The 20,124-nt window shown below is 47.1% G+C and overlaps 1 protein-coding gene across 1 annotated transcript in view; it reads right to left on the bottom strand.

The window, feature by feature from the left end:
- Window positions 1–20,124, bottom strand: part of FGF18 (fibroblast growth factor 18) — a 76,846-nt gene that overhangs the window by 15,313 nt on the left and 41,409 nt on the right. Inside the window, exon 5 of the mRNA XM_027705032.1 lies at window positions 4,983–5,089. Within this exon, the coding sequence (XP_027560833.1) occupies window positions 4,983–5,089 (107 nt within the window). The remainder of the gene's footprint in view (window positions 1–4,982; window positions 5,090–20,124) is intronic.

Genomic DNA, 20,124 nt, shown 5'->3' with positions numbered 1-20,124 from the left:
GAAGGGATGATCTGTGATAGACCTCATTCTATCAGTTTTCTAACTCTCTTCCTATTTCTGGAGTTTTCTCTGTAGCCACATCCTCCCTCAGAAGAAGGAATCATCCACTTTTCCAGCAGTGCAGGAGTTGCCTGCAGAGTTGCAGTATCAATGGAGCAGCATTACATGGAGCACAACAGACAGTTACCACACTGCATTCTGAGTCCCAGCCCACTAAGGAGACAGGTTTCAGCACCACCACCTGCTTCTCCTTCCTGGAAGAGCTCAAGGAGTCCCTTAATGCACTGAGAAGTGGAGTTGTTCTCAAAATGAAGCCAACAGGGAACAATATTGCTGCTGGATGTGGGAAAGACGTAATCCATCAAATGCCATGGAAGAACATTAGTGGGATTGCTTGGAGCATCTTCTGAAGACACTTCTGGATCAATTCAAATTTGTGCTTAGCTCTTTCCCCATTCTTCTCAAATCTTCTGCATTCCTTACAGACATTACTTGTCTGCCCTGCTTCTGTATCTTGCTCTGAAAAGTGGTGTCTCCCTTGCCACAGTCTGCAATAGCACCCTCACCTCCCACATGGCAGCTCTGCAGGAAGCCAAGTCCATTCTACCCTGCCCTTGGTCAGCCCAGAAAAACAGGGCTGTTCTCTCCTCTCCCTTTACAGGTGGAAGTGTAAACTACCCTCCTTATGGATACCTGTCATAGCCTGAATGCCAGTGCCGACCAGACTGCCTGATCCCACGGACAGATGGCAGAGAACCACAGGGAATTCCCTGGAAACAGTGCCTGGAGGTCAGGAGATGCTCTGCTCACCAGGTACCAGCCCCAGCAGTGGCTAAAGGAAGGGCAGGGCTCTGGTCATCGTGTCATCGTGCCGACAGATCCAGTTCAAGCTTCACAGAGACTCCTGACTTCCTGCAAATGCTCTCTGATGAGAGGACTGGGGCAGGGCAGGGAAAGGCAATCTCTGCAGCATCCTGCCATTCCAGGGAGCTTGGATTTGCTGTAAGGATGGGCTCAGCAAGAGCAGTCAGAGGTGGCCAAGTTCACTTAACAGCCACCTGCTCACACCTGGGCTGGTATTCCTTGCTCCTGGAGACTTCAAAGACTTTCCTTTGACAGCCTTCAACAAACATGAAATCTCCACCTTGCTGAAGGCCTTATCTCAATGCATGAGATAACACAAGCTGAGGCAGAGAGAAAAAACACAGAAGGACTCCCCTGGAGAACCAAGAGTTAGAAACTCAGAGGCCTTCCAAAGAGACCATCAGCTCCTCTTTCCCCATAGCACTGAATTACTGCCAATATTTAGAGTTCTTGTGTTCTAGATGATGGTCACCTGGTGCCTTTTTAGAAATGGACAAGTTACATCGTGCCTTTCCTTGGAAGAAGAGCTGGACCTTTCAGAGTCCTCTTCTCCCCATGTTTGTTAGAAGCCTGAGATAAACAGGATTAATAATTTTTAAAAAGACAAGTTTCTCAGAAAAGCATCTAGCACTCTTTTTCTCAGTTTTCATATTTTAATCTCTCTCCTTGTAATACAATTCCACCATAAAGCCTGGAGAAGAGAAGGTTGTAGGGAGAGCTTATTGCAGCTTTTCAGTACTTAAAGGAGCTTAAAAAAAGATGGGGACAAAGCTTCTAGCAGGGCCTGTTGCAATAGGACAAGAAATAATGGTTTTAAACTAAAAGAGGATAAATTTATGCTAGACATAAGAATGAAAATTCTTTACTGCAAGGGCACTGGTACAGGTTGCCCAGAGAAGTTGTGGCTGCCCCATCCCTAGAAACATTCAAGGCCAGGTTGGATGGGCTTGGAACAACCTGGTCTAGAGGAAGGTGTCCCTGTTCACAGCAGAGGGTTGGAATAAGATGATCTTGAAGGTCCCTTCCAACCTAAACCATTCTGTGATTCTGTGATAAACTTCAGTGGTCCACAGAAAACTTCAGCAAGACCAGAAAACTCAGGACCTACAATTTTTCTGTGTGGACATACAGAAGCACCAAAAACCCACAACCAAAAAAAAAAAACATATGGTCAGAAGTAAAAAAATAAATGTTTCTTTATCCTTCTTCAACATAACACCAAGAATCCACAAAGAAACACAATCCAATTTGTTTTCCCTGGGTACTGGTCACCTTTAACAGAGAAGTCACCCCTATACAACACCTGCCCTGTCTCCAGTTTTCATAAGCAACATGTCAAGCCTCAGTGGCCTGAGCAGCTGCATGTGTTACAATGAAGTCAGAAGTCTGCCCAAAACGACTCCAAGCCCTTTGGTCAACATGGGCCACGAACACACATGTGGTAACATCCAAGTGAGGGAGAAAACACAAGGTTTGGGGCTCCTGAGAAGGCTCCATCAGATGGTCTCTGCTCGGAAATGCTGGTGTAGGTGCAATTTATCATAAATAAATATCTAGATGCAAAGGCTGCTCTTCCTAGCCCTGGGGGTTAGTGTGCTTCCCTGCAGCACAACCAGCTCCACGGTGGGGAACAAGCCCTGTCCATCTCTGGAGCTCTTGCATTCATCACCAGTTTTAGCTGAGAATATCAACAACCTGCTCCAGCCCATAATACACTTTCTAGGTTATTATGGGACATAAAAGGGCCTAAATTCAAAGCAGGTTTTCAACTGGGGGGACTCAAGACTGCTGACTGAGGAGCAGAATAAAGCCAGATGGCATGTGCTGGTATTGTTGGGGATTATGCTGTGTAAGGCGATAGGAAATGAGCAGAGGAAAAGACCCGGTTTGGTCCCACGGCTCCTCTCTGGCCAAATGAACATACTGGGACAACCGTGAAACAATCAGTTTATGGGTTTCATTCCCCTCCACCCCCAGACTTAACTTAAATATTTGTATAAGCCTAGGCGTAACTTTTATCTAATGTTTTCCTTGGGGTTTACTAGCTGTTTGGAGCATTCAAGCTAAAAAGCATTCCCTCAAACTCTTGCCACAGAGAGAGCTGAAACTATGATACTAATTAAAACCACGCTCTTTTGGTATCAAGAAGACATGCTATTATTTTCTTTTTTTGCTCATGAGAAGCTGTTAATATGGGCAACACGTCTGGAACATTTTCTTTCCAAACGCCATGTCCCATACCCCCTCCGGCTCAGGTCGGCTGGTTTGTGAACTTGTCAGCAGGCTGGGGTGGGAAGGCTCATATTTACAAGAATAGACTCATTTATTTTTTGTAACAAACCATTTGCCAACTTAATGCTATGAAAAGCATATTGGGGGGAAAAAAAAGGTTCATGCTGCGTGAAAGGTGACGAGCTAAAGAACTGTCCTGCCTTGGCACCCAGTGGGCGAAATCAAGGGATGAGTCTTAAATACATACTATGTACAAATATAATGTATGTTTTGAAAAACAGGTGCTGACTTTGCCAGGATGCTCCTGGGCACTTAGCACAGAGCAGGAAAGGTTGTGGGCTGCACCGTGTGCCATTGCTGATCCACATGGGGAAAGGTCTACTAAAGAAAAAGGTAAGATTTTGCGCTCGTTTTACCCCATCTAATTTGAGTGCTTCTAAGGTCTCCATAACTGTGGTATCAGCACCTCATAAACATTAACAAAATTATCCTTATAACATTGCAGGGAAAAACGCTATCACCACATTTAAAGGATGGTAAATTAGAGCACAAAAAAAATCAAAGTCAGGTTTGTGTCCAATGCAACCTTTGAAAGCATCCAGTGTGTATCCTGAGAGGCTAAATCTGGTTAAAACAATGAATTTCCCTGTCCAAGACCAAACTGCAGTGTCTCACGCGGTGTTGCAATCGCTCTGCACAAGGGCAGGGAGCAGAGAGAACTGGCTGCTTCGGCCCAGGCCTCCCAGAGCACCAATCTCCAAGTCTCCCCCAGTCCTGAGCAGTGCTCTGGATGCCTCGACAGGCAGCTCCGAAGCGGGTCAGGCACAGGGCACGGCTGGCAGCAAATGATCTGGACTGAGCCTCGACAGAGCAGCCACACTGCTCCCGAGGAACACACAAGGGGAGGAGGGGGGGATTGCTGGGGAAGGCAGTGTCCCGCAGGTGTCACCCCCGGGACCACAAAAGTAAATAATTTTTCATCAGAGCCATTTGGTTTCTGGTTTTCGATTGGGAGTGTGGCTTTCACTGCCTCGACTCAAAACAAAACTCAGCTTTCCTTTTTCACAGCCACAAAGATGCTAGATTTGAATGCCTGGTGGTGCAAAGTGTGGGCAGCAGGGTTTGGAAGGCTGGGATGTTTTATTTTCCTTTTATTTTGGTGGTAATTTAGCTTTGCACAAGCCCCTGCCTGGTTAGCAAGCCTCCAGCTTCACCAACAATACAGAACTGCCTTAATTACAAAAACAAATTAATAAGCAAAAAAAATGCAAAGAAGTTAAGCTAGATGGGTAAACACACTGTAATTTGTTACATGCTTCCATTTGGGGGGATCCAAAGTAATAAAAAAAATTCCTGTAACACTGAACCACGAGGCCCAGCCCCAGCACAGTGTTGGGATTCCAGCATGAGCTCTGTGACACCATCCTCTGGCTCACCACTGAGAGGATGGGGCCTTATGTTGCCTACACCCCCCCCAGTGCAGTGCTCCACTTGCCCTTTTATTTTTAATTTCCCCCTAAAAGGAATTTTTGAGGGAAATTTATATTCGCGTTTCCCCCCAAAGAAAGACCAAGTAAGGAAGTTATTGTGGAGTGCCATCCATGGCACTGGGATGCTGACATGACATCTCATTCCAGTTGAACACAACCGTGAAGCACGAACCCATCCACATCTGAGGCACCACTGGAGATCCCAGCCTGGCTGGGGGCTGTTTGACAGGGGCTGGGGAGGCTGGGAGGGCACAGGCAGCCTCGCAAACCCCACATCCCCTCCATCCTGCTTCTCATTTGAGCCTGACAGGCGAAGCTTGAACACATCCTTACAGCCCTGACGAGGCTGCTAAAGGTAACACTCAGGTTACAAATTAATTAATAGGAAACACTTACCTTCCCCACTAGCTTGCCTTTCCTGTTCATGCAAAGGTAGAAATCTGTCTCCTTCCCTTTGATCCGGACTTGACTGCCAAAAGTGTCTGTTTCCACTAGAAGCTGGGCTTGTAAAGGAAGAAGAAAAAAAAACATTTACCAGTGTGGTCCCATTAAGTCACAGAGTGCAACGTGCACTGTCCCACTGCCTCCAGCTGAACCACCCTGGGATGCTCCACACAGGAACAACCCAAGGGACCACCCTGGGGCTGAGCTCACAGCTTAGTCACAGGTGCAAAACTGACTCCTCTCCACTAACTCCTGTGTGGATGGTCCAGGTTTAATGCTGGTTTTAGCACAAAGGAGGCATATACACGTGTGTGCCCCATCTGTCCACACCAACCCTGCCACCCCATCAGCAATATTAGCTTGATGCTAAAAAACCCTCTAAGATCATCGAGTGCAGCTGTTCCCCCAGCACTGCCATATCCACCACTAAACCATGTCCCCAGGTGTCATATCTGCATGCCTCTTAAACACCTCCAGGGATGGTGACTCCTCTTAAACACCTCCAGGGATGGTGACTCCTCCACTGCCCTGGGCAGCCCGAACCAGTGACAGTGCTCTCCTTCACATTGCAGGAGGGTTCTTGGAGGGTAAGAACATAGATTTTATTCTCATGAAGATGTAAGATTACCATGACAAGAAAGAAAATCCTTTCCCCATAGCCAGCATCCCTCAAACACTGCATAGGAGTGGTCATGCCACATGCTCCTGGTACAAAACATCACAGTGATCTCCTCAAGATCACCACAACAGCTAGCAGGGGACAAATTTGGCACTGCTTGTTCTGTCTGATACACACCCACCCTGCAGATGTCCTCCATGTCTAGCTGTGCTTAGGATGTCACAAACTGCCTCTGGCAGTCCAGGTCCAGGTCTTCAGCTCTCAATGGGAGACATACGGCCAATCTCACAGTGTCTCACACATTTATTGATGCCAGAGCTGGTTTGCAGCATCACCAGGAGCTATGGTAGAGGACAGATTTCTGCTGCATCTTCCTAAACCACCTGCTCTGACACAGCTGTATCTGCGGAAGGGGCCAAGCTGCCACCTAGGTGAGCAGTGTGCCATCATCATCTCAAAAACCCAGACACATCCACATTCAGTCTTTTATTCCAGCTCTAATCTAAACACAAATTCCAGTCATGCTCAAGATTCAGATTCCAGGAATTTCCCCAGAGAGGCAGGAACAGGCAGACTGGACATTTTGGTTCAGATCCATCTCCGACATGGAGGGGGAGAAAGGAGACATGGTTGAAACACAATGCAAGAATGTGTAAGTGTCAGCAAGTGCAACTGCACGGTCCTGCTCTGGAAATACTCACACTTGTAAGATCCCAGCCTTGCCGTAGAAACACGGCTTTTGCCAAACTCTGGAGAATGTTTGATCTGTGCTGCAAAAAGTCACATTCTTTTTGGCATTCATATTTCAAGCTTTAAAGCCCTCTAAGAGCAAATACATTCATTGTAAGGATTTACCATGGGGATAGAAATGGGAGTTTGTTTCATTTAAACACATTAATATTTTTCCCACTTGTAAAGTCAGCTTTTGGCTTCTGCAGCAGTGCAAATATCACAAACTTTTAACTCACAAGGGCCCTAAACAGAGTTTTCCCTTTGCAGCTCAGTCACATCTGCAGGTTCAGGGGTTTCCAGTTAAATCTGTTATCACAGGGGATATTTAAATTATAACTTCTTTCTGACAGCAAGTGGGGTAATGCCAGTATTACAGCAGAATATTAATTGCAATCATGCACAAATACGGATATTTATTTAAGTTTTTCAGAAATGCATCATGGACTTGGGTGTCGGTGATGGAGAGCAGCTTGCAAGGAACAACTGGGTGCTGCACATTTTCTCCCCACACCTGCCAAGGTGGTATCAAACCTGTGACCACTCCTGTGGTGAAAGGCCACGTGAACCAGAAATAACCCATCACAGTGAGGATATCAAGGTGAGCCCAGCCAGGATGGGGAGGATGGCACAGGGCCAAAGAACAGTCCTCAAGGATGACCAGCATGGTAGACAACCTGGGGAATGCCCACTGCTCCAAGAAGTTCAGGGAGGCTGCTTGGATGCAACACAGCATTAACAGTCAAGGGAACAGCAAAAACCCTTATCTATCTTTGATGACTTTGAAAGGGGTTCCCCTAACAGGAGCAGAGGGCTAATGGTCAGCCTCAGAGAGGGAGAGCAGCAGTCAGCACACGAGTGAAGGTTATGGAGCCAGCAAAGATTGGTCCAAGAACCATGGCCAACGCCCAGAGCACCAAGGAGTTGCCCACAGATCCACAGTGTCGAAACCACCCAGGCACACAAGTAGATGTGGGGCCACCCACCGAAGGGGTCAAGCGAGGGCTCCACACAGGCAAGAACAGGATGCCACAGGTTCCCTTCTAAGCTGCAAGGCATTTCCCATCCATTCCAGCCTCAGTGCTGCAACTAAAGCTGCTGAGAAGAACGGTGAATATCAGGCACCGGCTTTGGCCAGTCAAACCAGGAGCTAATGCTGACAAAACACTCCAACACAAGAGCCTGGAGCTGCAGTCCCCATGGACAGGCAGCAGCTCACACCTCTCTGACACAGGTCCCCATGGGTAACCCACGCTCAGATGGACAAACACGGGGCACACCGGCTCACACTCCCCACCCCCTCGCTCTGCAGCCAGTATGAGTAATATCCAAGCTGATTTTAATTTGAAAAATATCACCTTAAAAAGATGCCGGTTCCCTGCTGTGAAAATTAAAACCATCTGGATGGAGTGATTTCAAATAATTAATCTGGGTCTCCTTTGGCACCCCGCTACTAATTAAAATATGATACCTTCCTCCCCCTTTTTAAATAAAAAATTTAAATAAAGTTTAAAGATCTAATAAAATAATGTCATAATTTAGAACTAAATGGAAGTCACCCTTCCCGTGGGCCGCAAAAGGTTACAGCGGTGCTGAGATCCCTCCCAGGCTGGTGCCACAGCCCAGACCAAGCAGCAGTGGATAAGCAGCATCCAATGAGACACCCATGCTAGTAAACACACCAGCATCCACAGCCCAGCGCCCCAAGGGGCCTGCAACCCCCTGAGATCATCCTGCACCCAATGGCCAGGAGGGGGGAGCACAGGGAAGGAGGTTCAGCAGATGATGTCTGATCCCCACTGTGGCCTGAGCTGCCCTGGTACAGGCCAAGGCCACCCAGAGGTACCCACTTCTAAAAAATCTGAGTCTTACGATGTTGGAAACATCTTCTTGTTTTTAGGGATCCCTGACTGCCTTTCCTACAAGGGAGACCAGTGAGGCTTTAGGGTGGGTTATAACCCAGTTGGCTTCCAGTCTGCAGCACCCTTGACTGGTGTCAGGGTGCTGATGCTTCTTTGTAAAACAGGCATCTCCCTAAATTCTCTGAGGAGCAGGGACAGGGACCTTGAACAACACATCTAAAATCAGCTGGGCTGAATCCCAGCCCTGAATGCTGCAACAAGATTTCCTGGGGGACGGAGGCTGACCCAGCACAAGGGGCTGCTGGTGTCTCCCACCCACTCACAAGCAGCAGCAGAAAAGCTCAGTCCCCACCAACATGTTTTAGATTAATTCAAACTGGACTTGGCATCTGTCTCCTTGACAAAGATGCCACTGCCACAATGAAAGCAACAGGGAAAATCCAAGAGAATTTCCACGGAGAGCTCAGGTTAAATGAGTCCCACCATGCTGGAGCAATATCCCAACAGGACTCTGCTGCTCAGCACACCTGAATTCCAGCTCCATCCATCCCTGGATACACTGTACAGAGATTACAATCTTTCTTTTCAAAGGCCCTGTACTCCAATCTTCAGATCAGGTATTATTGTTTAAATTCTTTGACAGCTAGATATTCTGATATATTTTTCAGGGGGTGGGGGGAAAGAGAAAAGATGTCTTTAGAGAGTGAGATCTCCTGCTACATGCTTTTGCCTTATTGGTCCATTTAACCTAAACCTTCCTGAAAACTCCCACTGGAAGAGACTGGAATTCCTCACAAGTCTAGGTGAAAAGGATTACATACATATATGTCGAAAAGCTATCTTCCAGCTAAGAAAACATGAAGTCAGGGAGATATGTGAAGGTGGCAGAAAATATGCCAAATTATCTTTCAAATATTTCCTGGGAGTGGGAGGACAGGAGCCAGAAAAGCACAGGGAAAAAGAGGAGAAAGAGGACACCTGAGAAGTGTAAGGTTTACATGTACCTATCACAAAATTCTCAGTTTCAGATAAATAAAGAGAGAAAGGAGAAAACACAAGGAGGGTGCAGAAGGACTGGATACTTCGAGTCTATCCACTGTTGCCTTTTTTTTTTTTTGCAGGTAAAAACCTCGCAAAAGGAGCCATAGAGAGAAGGAACTACAGGCACTGACACTGCTCACGGCACCCTGAAGGCAGCCAGCTAAAACAGATTTCCAGCGGAAAAGACTCTCACAGAGGACCAAGATTCTGTTGCTTTCTGTTGCACTTTTTTTAATGAAACAAAGTTTCTTAGATGTGAAACCGTTTCCAGTGAATGAAGAGGAAGGATGTACTGATACCCTGAGGCTGGGAACAGAGCATCTGGAATAGAGAGCAGCTTTCCCATTTTGTTACTCTGGCACTATGAACCAAGACAAGGCACATTTCCATAGTTCATGCTGTATATATTGCATCAGATGGGAGAGCAAAATCCACTCTCTGGTAAGATTGAATCTTCTCGTGTGACTCCCAGCACAGGCAAGGGTGCTTAAAATAGCTGAAACCTGTTCAAACACTGCCTACCCACTACTAAACCCACGTGAATCCCTTACATGACCATAACGTAGGAGAGAATGACCCTGTCTCCACATTCATGATGTAATGATGAGGGAATAATGCCAAAATTAGGTAAAGTCTGGAGGGTCTAATGAAGCCCAAAGGCTATAGACCAGTGAGGGAATCTAGGCTGCATCCCTAAGTTTTGTTTGCACACTTGCATAGTCCTGCAAACTGTATGATATTTAATAGTTATGAACCATAGAACCCAACTCCCCTCTCAAATATTCAGGTGCAAATCAGGAGTAACCACCCCAATCAATGAGGCTGGTGCTCAGGAGGGCAGAGCTCTGACCCACATACCACTGCAATGAGCTCATCGTGTCTGTCCTGAGTGAGCAGAGTATATATGTATGTCAAATTATTAAAAGGGATGTTGGTGGGGAGGAGCAGTAAGAGCAGCTCCAAGACCCAGGCTCCAGTAATTTTCTTTTCTAAGCCACCACTTTGCACGAGCCAGGGAAGGACTCGGTGTCAGCGCAGGGTCTGCCTGGGGAGCAGCGCTCCCAGTCCTGACCCAGGCTTTTAAAAAATGCTGTTACTCTAAATGAGGTTTTCTTTTAAACACCATATCTGTCCCTCACTAACTGTTGCAGTGAGGGACAAAGACAATTTGGAGTGTGTGGAGTGTGTGAGGCCCCTCAGAGCATCAACACCAAGTGCCAAGTCTCCACAGCACATCTTTCTGCCCCATTGTGGGGTGGGAAGGGGAGCAGGACCAAGGGCTCTGTGTGAACAAATGACAGACTGCAGAGACAACCTGCAACCTGCAGAACAGCCTTGGTAGCTCTCAGGAACTAGTCAGGTTAAATATTTGCATGGGAGACATCAGAAGAAAATCTATAATGCAGCAAAGACCTCAAAGGCACTTACACTGCAGTAACCTGATCCTGTAAATACTTCCACACAAAGGACTTCACACACATCCACATCGGAAGTCCCTGGAGTGCTGATAAAGACCCCTGCATGGCCTCAGGGTTCCACCTCTGCCACCGCCTGCAGGGTGGAACACACTGGGAGAGCAGCTTTGGACACGGCTTTGGTGAGAGCTCTCCCCTCCCCAGCCCAGGGAGCTCTCTGCTCCCCCTGCCCTTCTGCCACTGCCCCAAGGGCTCAGTGTGATGGATCACAGCACAAGGACTAATGTTCCCCTTCCTGGGAACACCGCCTGGGACACCTTCATCTGGGCTTCACCTCCGCACGAGCCCATAAGAGCTTCAGTCTCTGGGAGATGGTTTCGGGCACCCCCATCCATAAACAACCACCTAACACACGAGAAGGCTCCTGTCCCACTTCCAGTGTACTGAGCTATCCCTTGGCACTCCCTGGGCATGTCTACAGGACACAGGGCCAAGACATGCAGAAATATCCATGTCGGTGCCAACCACGCCAGCCTGAGTGCCCAGCCCAGGACAGACATGCAGGTGTGACACACTGTGCTGCAGTTAACCCACAGAGCCTGAGATGTTCGGGTCATAAAACAGCACTCACACACTAGTGAAACCTCCCCTGTTTAAGCCATTCACAGAAACACGGAATCATAGAATGGTTTGGATTGGAAGGGACTTTAAAGCTCAGCTAGTTCCAACACCTCTGCCACGGGCAGGGACACCTTCCACTAGATCAGGTTGCTCAGTGAGCCACCCAACCTGGCCTGGAACATTACAGAGGGCTTACCTGGAGGGATGTGCCCACCCAAAAAATTCCTGTACCAGTTCAGCAGTAGCTAACAAGTCATGCCCAGGGAACGATGCTGAGCTGCTGGTGTTCCCCAAGCATCTCAGAGGCCATCTCGGGGAGGTTCTGCCTCCCCACCCTGTAGGAGATGTATTGTTTATGACAGAATGGCAATATCAAGCTAAAAAGGGGATTCTAAAACAAAGAAGTCCTCTTCTCTGAACTGTCCAGGCTCCTATAGGATGACAAAGCTTCCAGACACAGTCCCTACAAACTCACTGTTATTCACCACATCTTGGGAGAAGCTTAATTAAAATGTGCTAATCCAAGTCTTTTATTAGTCCATGTATAAGAAAATTGTTTGATAGTTTAGTTGATGTAAGATCAGAATAAATACAAAGGTAGGTCTTAGAGATTTTTGTCCAACTTATATAAAACTTTAATAAATCCCTGAATCTGTGACTGTGAAAAATCAAAACAAAAAAACCCACAAACAAATTAACAAAAAAACCCCAAAACAACAACAACAACAAAAATCTGAGCTATAAGTACCATGTTATTGGCCCAAGCCTGCACTACCCACAGGTTGGTCATCGTTTACCCACATGAAAAATGAATGTAAAATACTGTCATTCTGACATGGAGCCATTTGCACCCATTAGTAGATCTAAGAAAACAGAATTAAGTAGTGGGAGATCAGACTTGGCCTCTTGCAGATGTTTTATACATAATTCACCATAAAAGACACTAAAAATATTTTGGCAGTTGCTTCAGTGATGGTGAATAAGCTTATTTAGACAAGATTCAGTAAAAGTGGAGGCAGACAGGTTGTGTGCTTTAAAATGCCTGGGTGGGAACTGCAGTGAACAAATTCTGCCCTGAACTTTGCCACCTGCAAACTTGCCATGACTAAGAAGTAAGCCTGGAAAGAGAAATGTTCAGAATGTTAGCACAGAAATTCCTCTATCTCACCAGGGTGTCTTGCTGCCTCCAAACACAGCTCAAGTGGACAGTATTTCTACACAGGCAGGAAAACTGCTTGACAAGTCACCAGGCTCTGAGTCTGGAATTAGTGAAGGATGAGCCTCAAAAAAGTTCAGAAGCTCTGTTATGCTTGAAAAAGCACCTAAAATGAAAAGTAAAGGGCCAAACCCTGATGTCTTTGATCATTCTCATTTGAATAAACTCCTACTGACACAGTCAAGCCCAACAGACAACGACCTCAGAACCTGGCCCTGAGCACTTCGTTGAAAGGCATCCAAAACACTGGAGTCTCTCGGGTCTGGAAAGAGCATGAACCTTTCCCATCCCCACAGAGGGTTAGAATTACCACAAGAACAAATCCTGACGAAGTTATTTTGACTCTCTTGTTCCCAGTCTCAGCTGAACCCAATAAAAACACTGATGTACACAAAAATAACAATAAGGAGAGAATGACAACTACAGGAACCCCATGTACTCTTGTTTCTCCAAAGCTGCTCTACTTGTGGCCAGGAGCGCAGGGCAGAGCACACGTACCCTGCAGCCATCCCCATCTCCCTCAGGCAAGCTCATCCTCAGTGATGAAGGAGGTGTGATGTTAGCACCACCATATCCTCTCACCAAGGAGTCCCAAACACATCAATCTCTCCTGTGTGCCAACCCTGGGATGGTTTCACACACTCTATCCAGGTTCCACTGTTGCATTTGTGAGTGCTCCAAAACGGGGCTAATCGGGAGAAATGCTTAAAGCATTTCCAGTGTAAGTTGAATTAAGATTATCAAATGTGCCTGATACACAAAGATGTTAAGTTCTACTGAGCAAGGCTCTTATTCTGTGTCAGTAAAAGCTGAAATTAGGATAATTAATTTTATGGATCAGAACATAAGCGTGCTCACACATTTTCTCAAAGGGGCTCATTGTAACCTTCCCTTCTTCCAGAAAGTAAAAAATACGCTGAAAATAAAGTTGCAGGATGCTCTGGTGTTTTCAATGGGATTCTTGTGGCTCTGGAACCCAGAGGAGCAGAGGCAGCAGTGCAACCCAACAGAAGAAAATGTTCTGGCACATGGGGAAAATTCTTCTGTGTTTTAAGATTTCGGCAGGGTTTGCTTTTAAAAATGGTTGCAAACACAATTTCAAAGATATCTGACTTCTTAATGCTTGTGCTGCTGAAGCTCCCTTTTCCCAAATAATTAAAGTATTACTAAATGAAGTACAGAAAATCATCACTCTTAGGTAAGAGTACATGAGAGTATGACTATTTTTGGGTAAGGTTTAAAAGAGGTGGACAAGAACTGACCCTCTACAGCACCTGGGGACACACACCTGGAACCAGCTGCACCCAAAAGAGTCCCTCAGGTGAAGGACCTTGGGGAAGGGTCCTCTACACCAGTCTCTTTGAAAAGGTCTCTCCCTACAGACATAGCACAATTCCTGCAACTATTAGAGCAGCAGCCACAGAAATAATGCAACAACCAACAAAAATCAGGTATCACATTAACTCTCTCTTTAGCACCTTTGGTTTCACATATTTATTTTTGGAAACGCATTTATCATGAGACTTTTCTTAAACTGTTACCCCTGGTCCTCAGCATATGTAAGACTATTTACTTGCCTTTTACTGCATTTTAATTGCATGAGAAATTTTAAAAGTCTTTTTTTTTCTTTTCTAGAGTCATTTGGGACAAAAGGCATCTGGCACTGGGTATTTAAATAAGACCTGTCAGAACTGTAAAATTAGTTTTATGTTTTAATAAAGGCACTTTAAAAATCTCAAATATAATTCTGCATTCAAACCATAAGTGTTTGGATTAAGAAAAGCAGATCCCATGTTAAATCTTAACATAAAAATTAAATCAAGTACAGAACTAAGTCAGTCCTCATCTGTGGCATTATAAACAAGAGCAGCAAAGAAAAGAGGCAATATCTCCAATAGTTCATTTTTGGGGTATTCTAAGTTTAAAGAATCAGCATTGAGAGCATAAAATTTGTCTGATATTATATTATTTGTTATTTATCTCAGTTCATCTGGAGACTCAGGTCACCTGTAAAGCTCAGACTCAGTCCCATGTTTCCATCCAAAATTTTCTCAGCCCTTTCTCTCCTCACTGCACTGGAGCATCCTGCCCTCCTCTCTCCACCTGAAGGGTGGGATGTCCCCTTGAGATGGCAGATGCCCTGGCAGGGGACACCACTGCTGCAGGTGTCCAGCCCATACCTATCCAAACATGGATCAACAGAGCTTGTTTAGCTTGGAGGACACTTTGATTAGTGCTGTAATCAGCACATAATTCATTCTAAAAGTTTTCAGACATAGAGACAAAGGACAAAACCCAAAGCAGAAACCTTCCTTCCAACACTTGCTATCCCATTTGCTACCCTGCAAGCACATCCCTCCTCCCCACTGGGACACCTTCTTACTCTCCTCTTTTTATCTCCCGTCACAACTTTTGGAGTGTATAGGAGAAAGGAATTTGCCACCACTATTTCTACACAGCAGACCTGAAATATTTGCAGGCAGTCGTGATGGCCACATCCGTGTGCCAAGCAGGGCTGCCCCTCACTTTTGTCACAAGGGGAAGAAGCCACCTTAGACCTCTGCCAAGGCAGCCAAGTCACCCCCCACTGCTGCCACCACCTGAGCTCAGCAAGCAGTGTATGACCCAGAGCCACTGGCAGAGAGGAGCCCAAGGACACAGCACACGGCTCGTGGGGCAAGAGGCAGCCCTTGGCCAACAACACCTGCTCCAAGGGCATTACAGCCTGGCAAAAAGCTGCTGACTGACCTCTGCCAGCAGAGAGCCACTTCTCCATCCAAGACCCCGAAGGAGCAACAGAACCAGCTAAGGTGAGCTGAAGAGCTGCTGTGCAAGCTCCTGGTGGGGAATGAGCTGGTCTTTAAGATCCCTTCCAAACCTTCTGTGATTCTATGAAAGCAGATAGCTTTCCAGGTGCCCACCAGGCCTGGCCCTCCTGCGAGGTGAGGGTGCGGGTGAGGGGAGCGGGAAGGAAAGGGCTGCAGGTGCAGGCGGGCTCGGGGCAGCCCAGCCAGGCCACCCCCTCCCCATCGCCAGCTGCCCAACCTGGCGCTTCTCCACAGGTCACCTCCGGTGTGAGGAGTTACCGCTCATCCCCCAACAGGCACGATGAAAAGGAGACAAAAAAGCAGGATGCTGGTGAATGACAGCAGTGGGTGGCCCGGCCCCGGCCGGGCTCTGCACACAACAGGCACAGCCAAGTGTGTCTGGCCGCAGACAATGATGCGGCTGGAGGTGTGTGGGGCGGCGGCGCTCGGCCGTTCTCACGGCGAGGCACCGGCCCATGTCGGCCCCGACACCCGCCCCGCCGCCGCCCCTCCCGGCTCCCACCGCCCCGCCGGCCTCCGCTTTGGTTTGCTCTGTGTTGTCCTTCCTGCCGCGACATTTGCGGCTCTGAAAAAAAAAAGCGGGTCAAACATCCTCAAATGGTGTATTTAGTGCTTCCCCTCGGGTTTCCACGGCTTCCCTGCCACGTTCCTCCGGGCTGAGGGGGTCGGGCTGACCCCTCGGCTGCGCCGGGCGAGTGGCTCACATTAAGTGCTGCTAATGCGTTTTGCATTTGTGCTCGGGGGCAGGAAATCTCAACTTCCAGTGCCAAGGGGTTAATTATAATTTATATAGCAAGATCTCAGGCTGGGGTGGGGGGTGTTTCTCCAGCTAATTAAGAGGTGCAATTACCTTTGAGAATCAAAGGGATATTCTGGTACCCAGCTCTGAAAAACAGATTACAGGCGCTTAAAACACAAGGGCATCTTTGCTTCTCTATATGCTCTTAGTTTTTGCTGTTGATCATTAAAAACAAACTGTCATATTCCTGATCCATCATCACAATGTCTTCCTGACCACCTTATGGAAGCCACTGCAATGGAGTAACATTGAGCATTGCTGCTTTCCCTGGGATTACCTATACTTCCAACAACGTGCCCATCACCTGCTGCTTAAGGCTCTGGCAAAACCTTCTGCTTACTAATTAACAAAGCTTCAAAACCTTGAGGTGGGTAACACCTAAATAGCCCATTCTGTGCTCAGACCACAAGCCCAGGACTACTCACTCCCAAGGCAAGCAGTGGGTTGATGGATATTGTTGTATTACTTCAATAATAACAACTATTTATTAGTAATTATTATTATAAGTAATAATTATAAATACAATATTTAAATTAATTATTGTAGTAATATTTATTACTACATCGTCCCAGACCATATGGCAGCCCCTCTGCATTGCCCTGTCCTACCTACTGGCCCAGTGCAAATAGGGTGACACCACTTGCTACACAAACCTTGGGAACTGTGGCCAAGGGATAATTAGCAGCAGCACTACCCAGGAGAGACACGAGCACCCAGCATGGCCAGACAGGCCAGTGGCAGCACCTATGGAACACACCTCCAGCAGCTCTTCCAGCGGGGAGATGCAGGATGAACACTGCTGGGCAGCACTGGGCAGCTTTGGGCTCTCATCCTGCCTGGGGCTGGGGGATCGCTGGGAGCACGTCCATCCCCTCCCACAAGCTTCCTCTCCATCAGCACCTTGCCTTCATATTTGTGCAGCAGCTTAACAGTTACAGCTCTCTCTTTCTCACCACTCCCAAAGGTGACTCCCGAGCCAGGAGGTGATTGCTGAGCCATTTGCAAAGGGTTAATGTCATTGAATATTCAGGAGAAGGTTTGGGCTGAAGACAGCAAAAACAGATTCTGGGGAACCCTTAAAGTCCTGCTCTGGGGGGTCAGTAGAGTTACACATGCAACACAGGCTGCAGTCTCAGCTTGGCTTGGCACAGGGTGCACAAATGGATCTTCCACCATTCACTATTTTTTAGGGACGCATTGGGCTGTTGCTCTCTGGGAAACGAAGTGCTTAAGTTAGAAACTGATGCTGTGGAATTGTCAGCAGCCCACACATCCCATGAGGCTCTCAGGCACCTGCACCAGCAGCCTCCACCTTGACCCAGAACACAGCTAGAAGCAGAGGTGAGGCTGGCAGTGGCAAGAAGACCAACCCTTTCTCTAGAGAGGGGATTAGGACAAAGAGGAACATCTGTCCATGTGGGTTAGAAACGAAGCTCATGCTGGCAAAGCCCACAGGGGAGTTCAGCAGCTGGTATCCAACGCAGCAACTCTACCTATGACTTGATTACACTGTGGCAGGTTTATCAGGCTGCCCTTTGATGTGCTGACAGCAGCAAACTGCCTGTGTTGAACTTGTGGCCAAGCAGGCGGAAGCACACAACCCAAAAACATGCTGTGTGAAGCACTGTTGTTAAATTAGGAGGAGATAACACAGTTGACACCTTGGCATGGAGAGATGCTGACTGACACTGCTGCTCCCAGGAGCTCCAAGAACTCTTAGACCTGACAATCAACATATCCTACAGGTATTTCCATCCCTGGAAGCCATCCTTTGGTAGGCAACTGCCAGAGAAAAGGCACATCAGTTTTCATGAGCCATTTTACAAGAACATCTACAAAACTACGCAGACCTGTACTGAGCAGAGCGTTTCTAATACCACCACAGTCCCCAAACAGAATACTCTGTTTCACTGCAGGAGACTACGTGAAAATCAGGAAGGTTTTCCTATGGGTAGGTTGAGAATAATCAGGATAGAGGAGAGGATGACAGTTTTTAGGGGTTTATTACTCTGTAAAAGAAGGCATCTCACTTCTTGCTGGTGCAGGCAAGAGGTTGGTAAAGGACCTGGCTTAGCCCTGGAGAAAGCAAGACAGAGATTACAAAACTGTTGCTTGTAGTCTCAGTTTAAGCCACAAACCTGCACAGCTTTCAGTGAAAAGGATTGTAATTGCTTCATCAGCAACATGAGCAAGCTACATAGGAAAGAAAAAGAAAGGAAGGGCAGATCCAGAGGGAAATAAATCTACACCAGCATTACCTTTCCCTACAGCTTGCTATTTATTGAAGAAGCAGCAAAAGCTCCAGTGCGCTTCAGAACACAAACGCTGACATGGAAATTCAGAGACCTGAACCACTTCCAACAGGGAAAATATACTGACCACAGTCTCTTTGGAGGTCAAACAAAATCAATAGCCTTTCTCTCCACTCTGTCTCTAAACTAAGCTTCTTTCAAAGACATCCAGAGAAAATGGATCATCTTTTGTTGTTGTGTGTGGTTTTGGGTTGGGCTTTTTTTTTGTTTTGCTTTTTTTAAGTGGTCAAACATTCACAGAAGCATAAGAAACTCCTTCCTCCCTCAGCATACTGAAAGGATTGTATAGAGGTCAACACTGCCCATCAGTTTTACTACACAATAGATGAGTTATCCACTTCTTGGGGAGGAAACCAAGCTGGAAGCCGCTTAGCGCTCGGTAAGAGAGGAAAAAATAAATCAGTGCATTTGCTTGATTGGGGTACATTTAAAGCTGGTTGTCAATTAGTTCAACACAGTTCGCTGTTAGAGAGCACAACAATTTAGCCCCAGGAGCTGAAGTTTGCTGCATTTCCTCAGATTCCTCCTGCTGAGAGACAGATATTGGCTGCAGCCAGGTCAGGCACTGAGGAGGAGGAGTGAGGCTGAAGGCACAGCCACAGAGTGAGAGCTGCTGAGAGGGAGCCTGACATCAAATGCAGCCAGACTGGTGACTGCTTCCTTCCATTCAAAGTACACAGTAAACTGGATTCATGTGCAGAAAGGAGTAGAGATGATAGCTGGTTATCACACAGCATGCTTCTCCACTCCCCAGCACACACCTTTTAAGATAAACTACAGTTTATACACCCTTGTGCAGAAGGTATCATCCTTACCATGTAAGTGGGTCACCTCAAGCTGAGGGAAACGGCAGAAGGACTAAAGGGGCAGAATGCAAAACTTTGCCTACATCCAATTTTTTAAATAAGAAAAATTCTCAAAAATATCAATTCAAAAAATCACAAAGGGGACAAACCACAAAAGTCACTTCCTAAGGGTCCCACGGAATGCATCCAAAGGAGGACTACTGCATTCAGAGCAACAGATCACTGATGGCTTTACCTGCCAGTTCTGTTCTGACCATCAGTGTTGAAAGACATTCACCACAACACAAAACAATTCAGGCTGAGAAGGCTCTCCAGAGGTCACCCAGCTCAACCCTGTGCTTTGAGTAGGACCATCAGGGCTAAAGACCATCACTCCTTAGCTGTGCTCCAGCTCCCCTGCAACAGGAGGGGGATATGGTCTGTCTTGATAACAGACACCAGCATAGGGGCTTTCTGAGACAGCCAACATCTCAATTTGAGCCCACCTCAGGGTTGTGGTTACTGTGTCACAGCTGTGGCTGGACAGGGACAGACATATCTGCAGCTGACTTGGGCCCCAGCACCAGTAGCACCAAGCACAGACCTCAGCAGGACGAGCTGTCTGCAGCCAGGACCGTGAGCCTCTGCTGCCCCTGCAGCCACTGGGAGACCTGTTCACCCAATGGACATCCCACGCTGCTGATGTTTGCTGCTGTCAGTACATACACAATCTATGTTCAAGCCACTCTCTGTCTCTGACTCCCCTTCAAGCACAGCAGATGTACAGTGCCAACATCCTGACTCCCCCGCTGCCCTGCACTCACATGTGCCACAGGAAGGAGGGTTTGTTCCACCAGCCCATGTAAA

The sequence above is a fragment of the Neopelma chrysocephalum genome, unplaced genomic scaffold, assembly GCF_003984885.1.
Source record: "Neopelma chrysocephalum unplaced genomic scaffold, ASM398488v2 Primary Assembly neopelma1_303, whole genome shotgun sequence".
Taxonomy (NCBI): Eukaryota; Metazoa; Chordata; class Aves; order Passeriformes; family Pipridae; genus Neopelma; species Neopelma chrysocephalum.
Note: the sequence above shows the minus strand (reverse complement) of the source record. Positions and strands in the feature narration are given on the sequence as shown.